The sequence below is a fragment of the Sitophilus oryzae genome, unplaced genomic scaffold (assembly GCF_002938485.1).
Source record: "Sitophilus oryzae breed Bouriz unplaced genomic scaffold, Soryzae_2.0 scaffold_802_pilon_pilon, whole genome shotgun sequence".
In the NCBI taxonomy this organism is placed as follows: Eukaryota; Metazoa; Arthropoda; class Insecta; order Coleoptera; family Curculionidae; genus Sitophilus; species Sitophilus oryzae.
The window spans coordinates 969553-985881 of NW_022147420.1; the positions used below are offsets into that span (position 1 = coordinate 969553).

The 16329-nt window shown below is 34.9% G+C and overlaps 1 protein-coding gene across 1 annotated transcript; it reads left to right on the forward strand.

The window, feature by feature from the left end:
* The first annotated feature begins 957 nt into the window (after window positions 1-957).
* Window positions 958-8331, forward strand: LOC115888610. Its single transcript, XM_030908376.1, has 3 exons — window positions 958-2698; window positions 2769-3219; window positions 8226-8331. Exons 1-3 carry the CDS (start codon window positions 958-960, stop codon window positions 8329-8331), a joined length of 2298 nt encoding a protein of 765 aa, XP_030764236.1.
* Window positions 8332-16329: the final 7998 nt, after the last annotated feature.

A 16329-nucleotide genomic window follows, 5' to 3' on the forward strand; every position in this document is an offset into this window, starting at 1 on the left:
GGCTGTCACGTCCATGTTTCCAAACCACAAATGTATCGTCCACATAACGAAACCATACAGCGGGCTTAAGAACGGATGACTCTAGCGCTTTTTCTTCAAATCTCTCCATAAAGAAATTAGCAATTATTGGGCTGATTGGGCTACCCATTGCGACACCTTCTGTTTGTTCGTAGTAATTGCCGTTCCATAAGAAATAGCTACCAGTCAGACACACTCGGAAGAGCTCCGCGATGTCAGGTGGGAATGATTCCTTGATTAGATCCATTGACTCGCCTAGGGGTACTCTCGTGAATAGAGATACCACATCGAAGCTTACCATGATGTCAGATGGTTCCAGTTTTATATCTTTTAGCTTTTGGACGAAATGCGTTGAGTCCTTCACATAAGAGTTTGTGTTGCCGACTTTCGGTTGTAGGATCGTAGTCAAGTATTTAGCTAAGTTGTAAGTAGGCGATCCTGGAGCACTCACTATCGGTCTAAGTGGGACACTAGCTTTATGAATTTTTGGTAGTCCATAAAGGCGTGGTGGTTGAGCTTCCGAGTTAATTAATTTTGATTTCAGATGTTCCGGGAGTGAGGAGGCCTTGATGAGTCTGTTGGTGTTTCTGACAATTAAGGCAGTAGGATCCTTCTTCAGTAACTTATAAGTCTGGGGCTCCAGTAGATCCTCGATTTTGGACCTATAATCCTCAGACTTCATTACTACCGTCAACTTCAGACTTCATTACTACAGACTTCAATTCTAACCGACGACGGCCTAATAACCCGAAAAACCAAAATTCTTCAAACGATGGCCGCGAAAGCCTAAACTACTACATTAAACGGCTCTACGGGGAGGAGTTATTCAGATTGTACCAACGCCTGGACAAGACACGGAAGCGAAAAGCTCACTTGCTATCATCGCTTGCTTTTCTGTGCCGCTGCCGAGACCAAAACGTAATACCAGGATTTCTCAAAATGAAGAGGGTATTCTCATCTACTCAGGCAAATCGCCTTTACACCAGGATGGAGAAAAATTTTCTTCGTGAGAGGATTCATACATCTAGACGAGACTTAGCAAAGGTAGACAGGGAATTGATCGACCTATTTTATATCCTTACCGCCAACATGCAACCTGTAGACTGGGACAAGATTGACGGAATAACATACCAAAATATGCAAAATGAATTGGAAAGAACATCAGCTCGCCAGAAGATCAAATATGAAAAACTGCAACCAAAAACCAAGCCGGAATATAGGATATCTCTTGAACCTGCTCGAACCGTGGTGAATCTCACAGATAAGACCCTTACGACATCAGAAGTAACATTATTAGCGAAGGGAGGAAACTTTGCCATAACACCGAAAGTGGTTCCAGTGGAAGACATTATTGCCGGAACAGAAGCTGCCATACGTAACCTTCCTAACAGTATCGCAGACGAAATCCGATTTGAAACGGTCAACATATTGAGAACTGCTAAGGCTCCAAAAAGTAATCTGTCTAGGGAAGAACATCAGGCTCTAAAATCGCTGAATGCTGACAAGGACATTCTGGTCTTACCGGCAGACAAGGGGAATGCTACGGTAGTAATGAAGTCTGAGGATTATAGGTCCAAAATCGAGGATCTACTGGAGCCCCAGACTTATAAGTTACTGAAGAAGGATCCTACTGCCTTAATTGTCAGAAACACCAACAGACTCATCAAGGCCTCCTCACTCCCGGAACATCTGAAATCAAAATTAATTAACTCGGAAGCTCAACCACCACGCCTTTATGGACTACCAAAAATTCATAAAGCTAGTGTCCCACTTAGACCGATAGTGAGTGCTCCAGGATCGCCTACTTACAACTTAGCTAAATACTTGACTACGATCCTACAACCGAAAGTCGGCAACACAAACTCTTATGTGAAGGACTCAACGCATTTCGTCCAAAAGCTAAAAGATATAAAACTGGAACCATCTGACATCATGGTAAGCTTCGATGTGGTATCTCTATTCACGAGAGTACCCCTAGGCGAGTCAATGGATCTAATCAAGGAATCATTCCCACCTGACATCGCGGAGCTCTTCCGAGTGTGTCTGACTGGTAGCTATTTCTTATGGAACGGCAATTACTACGAACAAACAGAAGGTGTCGCAATGGGTAGCCCAATCAGCCCAATAATTGCTAATTTCTTTATGGAGAGATTTGAAGAAAAAGCGCTAGAGTCATCCGTTCTGAAGCCCGCTGTATGGTTTCGTTATGTGGACGATACATTTGTGGTTTGGAAACATGGACGTGACAGCCTAGATGACTTCCTTCATCACCTTAATTCGCAGAGCCCGAGCATAAAATTTACCATGGAAACCGAAGTAAACAACCAACTGGCCTTCCTCGATGTGCTTGTCAAGAGAAATGGCGACCTTTTGGATCACACCGTGTATCGAAAACCCACTCATACAGACCGGTACTTACACAAACTATCAAATCACCATCCAAGCCAAAAACAGGGGATTATCGGAACATTAGCAAATAGGGCAAGACGTATCTGTGCTAATGAACACATCCAAGAGGAACTAAGTCATTTAAATAAAGCCTTTCTTGCCAATGGCTATAATGACAGAGAAATAAAGGCGGCGCTGGCACCTAGGCAGAGGAGACCTGACGCCAATGAACAGGAAAACATCATTAATAAGGCCTTCCTTCCATATGTTTCCCAGGTCACCGATAGGATTGGTAAAGTTCTCAAGAAGCATAACATCAAAACCATATACAAACCTACCCGAAAAATAAGGGACTGCTTAAGACCAGCAAAAGACAAAAGAGAACCATTATCCTCTGCAGGGATCTACCGTATACCTTGTTCCTGCGGTAGCGTATATATTGGAACTACCAAACGCCTCAGGAACGAGACTTACGGAACACAAGAGAAACTGCAGATTAGGGCAAACAGAGAAGTCAGCCGTAGCAGAACATGCTCTAAGAGATGGTGACCACAAAATCCAATTCGAGGACACCCAAGTCATTGCCACAACATCTGGATATCATCCTCGTCTGGTCAGGGAAGCTGTTGAAATTCACAAACATCCAAATAATTTCAACAGGAAGGAAGAAACTTTCTACCTTAACAGAATTTGGCATCCAGCTATATCTAGGACCAAAGTAGCAGCACAGAGAAGTAGACCAGTTCCGGAAGAACTACCACCCGAACAAGCCACGCCCCTCCGCCGACGCATAAATACAAGCGCTACGCCGACGTAGGAGGCATCAGTCTAGTGTGAGCAATCGGAGCAAACACACCTCTGAAGATGCTAGCCACTCGTGCTAGCGAAACGTTAGGAAGCAATTCTAACCGACGACGGCCTAATAACCCGAAAAACCAAAATTCTTATGTATAGGGTGTTTTAGAAATCCAACAAAATTCGAAATTTTGCAAAAAATTTGAAAAAAGAAAATCTCTCCAAAATAATAAATAGTGAAATGACTATTTACTAGTAGTGGGAATTATCGAATGAATACTATCGAAACATTCGATAGTTGCAATTCATTCGAATAATTCGATAGCTAGTAAGAAAACATTCGTCGAAAACTATTCGAATAAAAATTATCGAATAAATGCGTCATCTGCCTTGAAATATTGTATTCTAGTAATTCGGCAGCAAAAACCATTCATTTATCAAATTCATTCATTTGTAAAATTCATTTATTCGTCAGGATCGATTATAATAAAATATAAACTGGATTTAGTTCTTTCCTAGAAACCCGACAGCGGTCGGTGGCAATGCTATGAAAGAAGCCGGCATCTTTGATTTTTTGCGGAGTCAAATAAAGATAAGGACACATTATTTTTTTTTATTGAGGTGCTAGTATTTACACAGAAAATATATTATGAAGGGCGCTGTTGCCATATATTCGTATTAGTTGGTATTAGCAAAGAATATTATTCTTTAGCATTAGTTAGTTAGGGATAGTATGTCTATATGTTTTGCATTTTTTTATTAATATTCTGTTGTTACACTGCAATAATACTTTTTATTTTGGATGTAGGAGAATGATTTTTAATGTTTTTAAGCAAATACTGGTTTAATAAATAATAATAACAGTAATAATTTGTTATACCTATTAACAACAAAATTTACAATCATTTAATAATACAAACATTTTTTTTAAGTAGTAGCAAAATATAAACAACAAATAGGAAGTCAAAAGTATTTATATTAGATCCTATTTAAAAATAATATAGTCTCTAAATGGCAACGTTGGCTTATTAAATAATAATAATTACAGAACTAATTTGTTATATTAACAACAAATTTTAAAATCATGAAATATAAACATTTATTAATTTTCTAAGCATGCAGTGTAATGGAAGGAAAATATAAATAAATAATTAGAAATCAAAATTATTTATATTACTTTTTATTACTTTATATTACTATTTAAAAATAATATTTACTTTAAAAAATAAATAAAATATTTCTTCGCAAAAAACTACATGTAAGAGAATTAGCATAAACAAAATACAAACAATGTTAACTTTTTTTTAAATTGGCACGTGTAAAACTTTCAATTTAATTTTCTCACCCCAAAATTTGAGTTCGATAACCCCCCCTTTACTTAACCACATTACTTAAATATAATTATTAGGTTCAACTAATTCATATTATTAAAACATCTAAAATACAAATATGTATTTTTAAAATTAATTGCAAGTTCATGTCATCTCTCTTTAAAATTGCTACTTCTCAAAATTTCCCATTAAAAAAATTCAATCTAACCTAACCATAATATACCATATAAAATTAAATAATTGAAAGATTGGGCTACGGAAAATCACACAAATTTTCGGAAAAATTTTGACCACTTCGCACACAATCGTCAATTAAAAACAACTACTATTTTAGTATTTTAAATATTTTAATAAACGCAAAAATAGCATAGTATTTACAAGACGAAGTTATAAAAATTTGGAAGGACTAATAATGCACTGACGCACACAAAAATCAAACGAATACTAAATTTCATTTATCAAAAGCATTCGATAGTCGTGGCTCAACGATAACCATTTAAGCTTGATTTTCATGCATCCTTTGTCCGACGATACGTTGATACGATATTAATTTTATTGGTAGAATTTAAAGACTTTGATTGGTTAGAAAATTACGCAGTTTTTAAATTTATTGCATTTTCATGCCTCCGTTTATCGGATATACGTTGGTGTTATTTTATATTTTCGTTTCCATAACGATTTTGCTATTTTACTTATATTTTCATTATTGTTAGATTAAATTTGTCAAAAAAGTGTCGTCCGTTATCGTATGAACGGGTCCGTTGACGGGCTGAAGTAAAATATTTACGGATGATAAGTGGCGCGAAAACGCTATGACCAATCAGAGCACCGTCGTCGGACCAACGTACCAACGTATAACGGATGCATGAAAATCAAGCTTTAGTCGCACGGCGAGGTTGTCACATTTTAGTATACAAATGAATGAATTATTTTATTCGAATAAAACATAAAACCATTCGATAGCTGAAATCATTCATTCAGTAACCATTCGATAGTCTAATTCATTCGATAGTTCCCATCGCTACTATTTACCCTCTATAGATAGAACCCCTACCTATGGTCCCATATAAACTGTATTACTAAAATAAATAATTTTGACATATGAAGTTTTCAATTGAATATTTGAAGTTTTCAATTGTCGCTTTTCTTGATATACTTTCTTGATTTTTTTTTTATTTTTCATCTCTTTTTTTATTTATTAAGAGCACTAATACTTTCTTTATACGTTATTTTTTATTCCTTGAAGGATGATTTGAAGAAGAAATATTTTGTTATATGATGTCACTAAATAAACCCTTGTATAAAATTTTCTACTTTTAGATGTTATAGTAATGCATTTTTGTACAGCAAATTTTTCCCCCATTCCCTATTATTCTACTCCCTAAAAGTATAAATTTCATAAATTCGCTTTATCCAAATAATTAACTCATGTCTTTTAAATGATCGTTTGTGTCAATTTTTATGAGTATAATCCAGAGGTCACCAAGTTTTATATATAATTTAATAACTTTACCCGTTTGGTTAATGAATTTCAAAAATCTCTTCCAATTCTTTTTGTAGGATTTCATTCTTCTTGAGTAAGAAATGTTCATACAACAAATTGTTTCAACATAATTTTACTCTCTAAGAGGATGAATTTCCTAAAATCGCTTTGTGTAGCTAATTCAATAATGTCGTTTAAACGAACCTTTGTGCTAATATTTATGTCTCTACAGCTGACGGTATGAACTGGCCCCTAAAATATCTAAAAACTTGATATATAATCTAACTGACACACCACTAACAATGACAAATAATTTATTTCTGGAGGTATTGTGTGTAGGTGTTTTTCAGGCATGTTTTAGTATATAGTCGTTTTACACAAAGAAATAGCCACTAAACAATATAAAAATACTTCATAAAAAATCTACACATATACACCTTTCATTTAAAAAAAGAATCATCAAGATTGGTGAAGCGGTTTCGGCGGGATGGATGTAACAAAAAAAACCTTGAGCAAAAAAAAAACCTTGAGCAAACCTTGGAACAATATATGTATGGATTCGGTTAGGTTAGGATTTAAATGGAAGTAGTTTGGACATGGCGTTATCTCGTCAAGGAGGCCAAGTTCGACAAAATATCAAGAGATAACTTTTAAATGGCCTACACAATTTTGATATCAAAAGAAAAAAAAGTCAGTGGCGCACGTTTTTTATTGAAAAATATTCCGGTGATTGAAAAGATTCCGGTGATATTCCGACGATAAAGAAATGCCCATCTCTACGGATAATCTACATAATCTTAACATTCTGAACAACTTAGACCAAATAACCCTCTACCCTCCGGCACGTATTGTGATTATCTCAAGCTAACCTACACTACTCCAACGCTACCCGCAAACTTCCAAGAACCGCCCTCCCCACCCCCATCTCAAGCATCCCCTCGATCATATTTTACGTATTAATAACCGATCGAGCCGCTCTACCCTCCCCCACCCTCACGTTTTGTCATCTACCCCCCCTAACGTAACGTAGCTCTTATAACTGTGGGCAGGGCCGTAACAGGGCAAATATTTGCGCTGGCCGTCGTTTAACAAACAGTAATTTCTTACCTCGGGGCCGGCCAGGCCTTTATTGGCTTAGATTAAGTTAATTGAGCCGGGGTAGATGGCGCGCCGCGCTGGGGCGATTAAGGCGGAGGAGGCTAGGTGGCGCTGATGGAACGTCAAGTGTGATTGTTATGCGATTATAATGGCAGGCTGGGGAGCGGGGGTAAGGTAATCGAGGACACGAGGGGTTTTTAATTGTTTGGGTCGGTGTAATTTTGCGTTATTTGTTAGTTGGCTTTATACAGCTTTATGCAGAGTTGTTTTACACAGAGAAAACACTACCATATCTACAAAGATAATATCATCACGCCAACGATATCAGTGTTTCTTCAAATATATCAGTGTTTGAATCGACATGTATCATGATATTGCTTTCGAAATATACAGGGTGGCGCTTCTCATACGCCGCGGAGGCGCCAAGGAGAACGAGAGTTTGTATTGAAATGAAATTTTGTCAGCATATGTTGGTTACATTACTTTCACGTTTGCACCCGCCAATCAAAATCCGTTTAATTCCCAGTGCTCGATTTCGACCGAAAAGAGCCTTGTGTAACATCGTATTTGAAAAGGTCCGAGCCGTTTTCGATCAGCTGACTGGGAAATTTTACCGTTCAAGTTGGTTAATTCGTTTAATTTAATATTTAATCTATATTTAATCGTTTGCTAGCCTTTCTGGGTGTTTGAACGATTTTATATACGGTCACTACTATTTTCCCGTCAATTTGTGTTTCATATTAGTCTTGTTTTTACATATTATTATACATATTCAAGGATATTAGTGTGGTTTAATATCTTTTTAATAACTAATTTGTTCTGATTTTGGTGCTTTTCATCTTTATTTTGTCATATTATACATACGTACATTTATTGTATTTTGTAGCAATAACAAATTAACTTGTCCTTAAGCAAAATGGTGTTTGCCAATACATTCACAAAGAATAGACAGGTAAGTAAGTTACATCCAGAAGAAGAAACAACAACAAGGAAGAAGCACATCAAATGTCCTATATGTCCAAATGAAGAGAATTTTTTGTTCCATGATTGTTTAATTAAACATTTAAGTACCATACATAATCTGAATATTCAACAATCTGTTTTTATTTTAGAAATCTTGAAGAGTTTACACCTTGGATGTCGCTGGATAATAAAGAAGGAAACTATGCTCGTCATGATAGACAAAAACATGCTAGTGGAGAAGAGACTATTACATAACTGTAACAGAAGCAATTCTAAAGGTTGTAGACTTATTTATGTTATACAAATATTTCATTGTTAATAAAATTCATTCTTAGGATTTGTTAGTTCAATGCAGCAAACGTAATATGAAAACTGGAGGTAGTATTCGTATAAATGGGACCTGCCCTTCAATAACTACAGTGAGAAAATAACTACAGATGGTAATCATGATATTTTTGTGTCTAATACCTACCTAATGATTAAAAAATACAGGTCAAATTCAAGCCAAATTTTTCGAAACATGTGGGCCATACAGATGAGTTGAGAACAAAGCGATTGTCGAAGGTGGAACAAAGTATTATTGTGGGACAATTATCAGCAGGGGTATCAAATGACAGAATAATTCAAGATGCGAGAAAAAACATTCAAAATAATAAAGTTTAGAGGATAAATTTAGTAACAAGAGGAGATTTGGCATATTTGATTCGCAAGTACAACATTGATAAGAAGAGGGATAATGATGATATGACAGCTACAGCCCTAAAAATTGAAGAATGGAATAAACAAGGAAATAACCATTTATTTTTATTTAAGAAAATTGGTAATTAAATCAAATGTTGATTAGTGTTAATTAAAAGTTTCAAAAGAAGGTTATATTATTATAAGATGTTTATTTAATTTCAGGTGAAAATTATCCAGGTTTAAAAGATGAAAATTTTGCAGTGGGGTATATGAATGCTGTTATGGAAAAAAAGCTGCTGGATTTTAGTCGCATCATATGTATTGACGGCACCCATGGAACAAACAGGAAAAATTTTAATTTAACTGTTATATGCATTAAGGATGAAAATAATTTAGTATTTCCAGTGGCGTTTTTGCTTTCCAACAGGTTGGATCAGATAATTCAAGAATTTTTTTTTAAAGCTCTTTTAACAAACCTAGGTAAACCAATTGATGCAGAATATATTATGAGCGACAATGACCCCAAAATATTATGGGGGTGATGGTTATATAATTATTAGTAAATGGTTGTTACGTTAGGTTGTAATATAGTAAATTTAAAAATAACATTAATCATGTAGACAGAGCAAAAAGAGGAACATTCAGAGGCAAACATTATCCAGGGGAGAAAATATATGTTTTGTGTTTCACCTTCACCATTTTTAATAAGTTTTATATAATTTTGTTTTTATGTATATATTAAGTTTTTATTTTTAGAACGGGTGATGGTTATATAATTATTAGTAAATGGTTGTGGTTATTATTATTAAAAAATTGTTTTGAGAGGTTCATGGCTCAGAATGTAGTAAATTTAAAAATAACATTAATCAGTGTAAACGCTGCATAGAGAGGAACAATCAGAAGCAAACATATTATTCAGAGAAGAAAATATATGTATTATTTTTCACTATTATGAGTAACTATTATTATACTCTTTAATTGTTTTTTATGCATATAAGTTTTTATTATTTTTAGAATGGGCGATGGTAATCTGCTTGTTAAGTTTTTAGGATTTTGGAAAAACAGATTATGACTAAAATTTTATATAGTTTTTAATTATGTATTTAAAATAGTCTTTTCTCATATAACTACCACTACTGTTGTTATCTGTGTTAGGTATATTGATATTTTATTGGTTACGGTTTTGCTTTAATATATTTTCTTAAATGTTATTTGTCATATCTCTGTACTTATTATATTTTGGGCTGACAAGGTTTGGTTTATAAATAAATGTTTGAAATAATTTAGTTGTATAAATATCACTGTAGTTTCTATTCTTGTCTTTATTACTAACAGAAATAAATTTTATCAACAAATTCTAATCTTGTGTTTTTCACCCTCATTCATGCTAAGCCTATTTCTGTATGTTAACATTTTTGTTAATACATTATGGACCACAAAATAAATAATGTAAAGTTCTTTAACCAAAATGAAACATTACAAAAATTTTGCAATAAATGTAGGTAAATACAGTCTGTTCGTTATCATTATTAATCTAGGTTCTGCTACCTACTTTAAAATTTAGAAATAAAAAACTTCTAATATAGATCTTAAAATTTACAGGAATTTGTTTTAAAAATTATAAAGATACTGCAGAATCAAAAAAAGGCAACTCAAATATTAACACAAATTATTTGAAAAATGGCTGTAGTATCTCCTATGGGTATATCTAAAAGTAAATATAACACACTCCTGATCTCTACATAAACCAACATATTAATTATATGTAAACGAATAAAATAATGATTACCTATAGGTATAGCTTTTTTAAATTGCACCCTCCCATTTTTCTGTATTTTAATAAATAAAATATATAGTTATCTTTTGAAAAACAACAATTCTACGTCAAACGTATTTTCATACAGGAAATTTGTCCATTTTTTAATTAATATTAAAATAAATACATTTTAAATTTCAGAATCTATTTTCTAAATTGCGCAAAAGTGTATAAAGCTATGGTATAAATAATCTCCTCATTTTCAAATAACGCGGGAAATTTGCTCCGCCCCCATTTGTGCTGAAACGATTTGATTGGCGGGTGCAAACGGGAAAGTAATGTATGGTAATTCAGAGCCCTTTTTAAAAACATATATAACTTTACAGGGTGTCCTCAAAAAAAGTTACATATCAAAATTGTGTTTTTTGTAATGGAACACCCTATAATATATTAATTGATTTTCGGATTCTGTGAGAAAAATAAAGGTGAGTTTTATAAGAGAAGTATATGACTAAAATGTAAGGTTTTTGGCATATTTAACATTTTCTAAAAAAAAAGAAGAATTTGAAATTACAGTAAAAGCTACATACAGTCTGACAAACGGATCTGAAACAACGGGGCAACGGCAAGGGGATCGCAATTTTCTAAAATCATGACCGATTTCATTCATAAAATATCCACGAGCGTGCGGTGTTTCATAAAAATATATCAGGAATTTTTATAATATTTTCCAGTAAAGTTTATAATATTATTTTACTTTAAATGTACCTACATTTTGTTTAGTCATTTGCCAAATATAGTAATATTTGTTAAAACGCGTGTACTAATTACAATAAACACAAATCAAGTTAAAGATATAAAACACAATACAATAACCCCGCCACTGGATTTTTCAATAGCAATGACTGTTTCTACTATTCCTAGAAAGGGGCATAAAGTTGAGGGGTAATGGCGGCAAGACGTGCGAGAATCTCGACCAATCAGACTGGTTGAATCCGGGATGCCATGATGAATTTTGTCAGCGTTGCCAGCTTACCCTAAGCGGACATTATCTTAAGGAAATACTTTACCTTTTATATAGGCAGAATGAACGAAATCAGTTAATTAGATAAATATACATTATTACAATAAGAACTACGTCAACATATTAGCATATATATAATTATGTATGCTGAAATGAACTAAAATATATTCAATTTATAGGTAATATCGAGCAACTTTGCTTTTCTATAATTAAACGTGACAACATCGACTTTTTTTGCCCGAATTCCTTCCGCTGTTTTCGTTTGTCAGATAATAAATTGGAGTTTACACGGTATAGCCTAATATATATTTAATTAACTATTGTACTTTAAATAAAATTAAAACTTACAGCGCGAGACAAAATTAATATTGAACATTGGTCACCTTTAAAAGCATGTTACTCTTTTATTTAAGATGGAACACCCAGTATATTATTCCAATATTCAATGGAGAATTCATGTCTCTTCAGAATACTATTAAGGTTGCCAACCCCTCAAACAAAGATTTTTCTAGATATTTTCATTTACATTATTTGATCTAAGTAGATCTTTATTATTTGATAACATCTAGGTGGCTGTGATATGGTCTGACGTTACTTCAACATAACTGTCTAATTATAATGATCAAACTGTGTTGCCAAATCTCATTTATTTTACCTAAACCAAGCGGATAAATTTATTTTATTATACCGTAGGAAACAATTTATTTTTATTTAAATTAACCCCTATCTTCAAGCCAGAGAGCTTGCCGGTGTATCTTTGCGCCCCAAGCTACGCGAAGAGAAATTCGCGATTTTAAAATATAAGGAAGGTTTCAGCCCTTCTTTATTTTAACGTGCACGGGCCAGCAACCTTTCAAAACCCTACACTAAACAACCGTTTTGCTCGGAGCGAAAACGGGAGTGGGGTGAAAAACCACCTCCCGAGGGTGGTTTTGGGGGGTGGTTGCGCATATATTACTTTCCGGGGGATCAGACGTTCGTTTTCTTGGCGCAGTTGCTTTCGGGTTATGATCGCCAAAGTTAAGAATAACGCTGCCAGACAGCAGAATAATGGTTATTTTTTTTTCTCGTCGACTAGTATTATGTACAAATTTACTTCATATTATAACTTCCACATTACTGTATATACAGGGTGATCCATGGTTTAGAAAAAATGCTCCAATCAAGTTTCCTGTTTGAGATTTTATGTTCAGTCTTTTTATAAAGTATTACTTACTACTGCCATTACTCACCGACGAGTATTCGACACGCATCAGAAGATGGTTACGCGGGGCTTTTTTTTTCATGAGCTTTTCTGTGACTAAAAAGCCCAATACGTAATGTTGTCCGTACTCTGGACATTCAAGAATCTCATTACTTTCTGCCTCTTTACGTTTTGGTAGTTGTTTACTGAGTTTACAGTTCTTCTCCATTGCGTTCTGTTGTGCGCTACTCCCTCCCACTGATTCTGCATGCTTATCCCCATTAAGTTGCTCGACGTTCTATAAAGTATGCAGGAAATGGGAGAGCATATTTTTAATTATTTTTGAAAACCTCTGTCAAGTCGAGCACAGCCGACCATTAACAACTACCTACCAACCTACAACTGTAACTTCGTTATGGATAAAGCAAGAATCTTAATTTTTAGTGATCAAGAGTTCATACTATAACTGACTAAACTGTCTGTATATCTAATAAATAATTATACCTCATAGTTTATGAATAATAGCTAGTCAAAATTCTTTAATTTGGAAATGGATCAGAAAAAGTTATACCATGGGAAAATTTGCGGTGAACTGACAGTTTTAAAAATCTTCTAAAATATACAGGAAAATATGAAAGTAAATGGACGACTTGTAACAAGTTTTTCGCGAGAATAACCTCATAGACGTCTTTCTGGGGTCAAAATATACAAAACTTGCACTTATTTAGAATTTAGAATTTGGAATGAGTGGGAGGGGGGTTAATCACTTCGACCTTACAGATCCATTGTGTCCCCCTTTCTTGAATCATAACTCATCATACAGTCCCAGGGCTTTGACAAAAGCCAGTATCTGGGACGGTTTTATAGAGGGTAGTTCTCCATCTCCAATATCAGTCGTACCAAAGTTCATGGCACGAATGGTTGTCGTCTCGGCGCTCTCAGTGATGAGGTGTACTGGTGTTTCCCCATCTTCCCCACAGAATCTACATTCGCCGTTTCTTCTTAGTTTCAATCTACTGAGGTGTTCATTGAAGAGACAGTGTCCTGTTAAAAACCCCTGACAATCCGAAGATTGTTCTTACTCAGACCTAGGAAGATCTGTGATTTTTATTGATCATAAGCCCTCAGAAACTTCTTCGAGTGTCCTAGACCATTGCAAGATTTCCATTCCAGGTTGCGGATGGAATCTTCCAAGTTCTTGAGTTCCTCCTTGAGTTGGTTACCACTTGGAAAGCAGAACGGTTCTGGTCCAGTTAGTGGAGTGTTCGCTCCTTTTCTACCTAGATTATTTGCTTTTTCATTGCCTTTTATCCCTTGGTGAGCAGGCACCCAGTGTAGGAGGACTTTGTTTTCTTTGCCTAATTTATTCAGCTTCTCTATGTATTCTTTGACCAATTTCGAATTGATTGAGACTGAGTTGATCGCCTTTAACGCTGCTTGACTATCAGATAAGATGGCTATTTCTTGTTTCCGATAGTTCCTATCTAAGATAAGTTGTACGCATCTCTCGATAGCGTAGATTTCTGCCTGTAGGATACTAGGGTAAGTGCCCATTGGTTCGGAGTAATTAGCTCTCGGCCCAATCACTCCGATCCCTGTTCCCGTATTGGTTTTGGAAGCATCAGTATACCAAGTTATGGTATGATCTTTTAACTGCTGGGCAAGCGTTTCGCTCTTCCAATCCTTCTTATTGCTCAATACTACATTGACATGTTTGTCAAAGTTGTACGTTCTTGGCATATCGTCCACTGGGAGTTGCATGAGTTGTATTTCCTTTTTGAGGGTGTTCCAAGCCCCTGATCTGACAATTCTCCCAGTACTAATTCCGTTAGTGACCATTCTAATCATTGTCGCATTGGCATATCTACCAATGACAATGTGCAGTGGTGTTAGATCTAGAATGACCTCCATTGCTGCTGTTGGACAGGTTCTCATGGCTCCTGTGATGCAAACACATGCTAGTCTCTGGACTTTGCATAGGTTTAGCCTTGCCGTCCGTTGCTCTAGCTTTGTGTACCAGGCAACTGCTCCATAAGTAATCATGGGTCTTACTATCATGGTATACATCCAGCGCAAAATGTTAGGGGAGCAGCCCCATCTATTTCCGGCCAGTCTTCTGCATATCATGAGAGCCTTTTTGACTTTGCTGGTAGTGTTCTTAATATGCCTGTTCCACAGAAGTTTTGCACTTATTTAAGATTCACCCTGTTTAATAAAGTTGTTGAATAGGTGCTTTCATAGACACAACAAAAACAACAGAGTTTTCATTTCCATTATAAAATACGAGTGTCCTAAAAATAATAATATAATATACAAATTATTATTATAAATTATAATCTATATATAGTAAATATAGTAAATTTATAATTTAAAAAAATTAAAAATTTACTTTTGTAACATTTACTTTTGGAGAACAATAATACGTGCAATTTTTTTAACAAAATGTCATCGCTAAAAAAAATCTAAAATGTGCATGAACCAACATCATCATTCATAAAACAAATTGATTAGAGACAAAAATGACATTTAATGAATGGCTCTGTTCTTGCGACGGATATTACTATCAATTATATTCTTTGTTTTGTAATATTTCCTTTTGAAAAATGATAATACACGGAATTATTTATTAAAATATAATAATAATAGCAAGGTAATAGGAAGGTAATGTGGCTAGCACTACGCTTCAACCGCCTATTAGTACCTCAGGATTGTGAATCCCAAGTACTCATTTAAGGCTGAGTCGACCTAGGTACCCAAATTATTTTTATTTTATTAAAAATAGTCGGCTGATAAAATGCCGGCTGTAGAACCACACAACCTTTAGATTGGAAGACGAGAGATGTACCTCTGCGCTACCGGGCACCTTTACTAACTTTATTAAAATATCATCCCGAAAAAAAAATAAAGAAATGGTTATCAGAGCCAACAGCATTATGCATAAAACACAGTAATTAGAGACAAAAGACATTTAATGTATGATTCTGCTCCTTCAATGGATGTTATGATCAATTATATTTTTTGTTATACAGGGTCAGTTTTCTACGATGTTCTCTATAGGTATCTCGGAAACTATTGGAGATAGAGAGTCGGTTAAATGGGGAAAGAATTGCAGTTTTGTGGGGTCGGAAATATGCGTCTTTCAGATTTCGGAAAAAGTTCATGGCTTACTAGATATTTCGAAAAAAACAAATATCGGCTATTTTAAAAATTGTCCCTAATTCCATTATAAGGTATTTCAGACAAAAAAATTTCAGATAAAAGTTGTAGATAATCACATCCTTAATGAGATTGTGTCCTCCGTTTTTTTCTAAAGCCTGTCATTTTTGACATATGACACAAACATATGTTTTTTTTAAATGGAAACCATAGTTGGCCATGAGTTCATAAAAAGCGCCATTTTTTAAGCTTTTCAGCAATATTAGCAATACCAAGAACGGTAAACTAATAGGGTTGCTCATCCTCATAAGACGTAGGTTCGCCTCTTCCCGCGCTTCAGCTGACAATTGTGACGTCATTGTAGTCCTTGTCAAAACCTTCGTGGCCTTGTCATGATAGTGTGTATTATTAGTTGCCTATGGTAAACTTATAAAAATAACAACTGAGAAATTT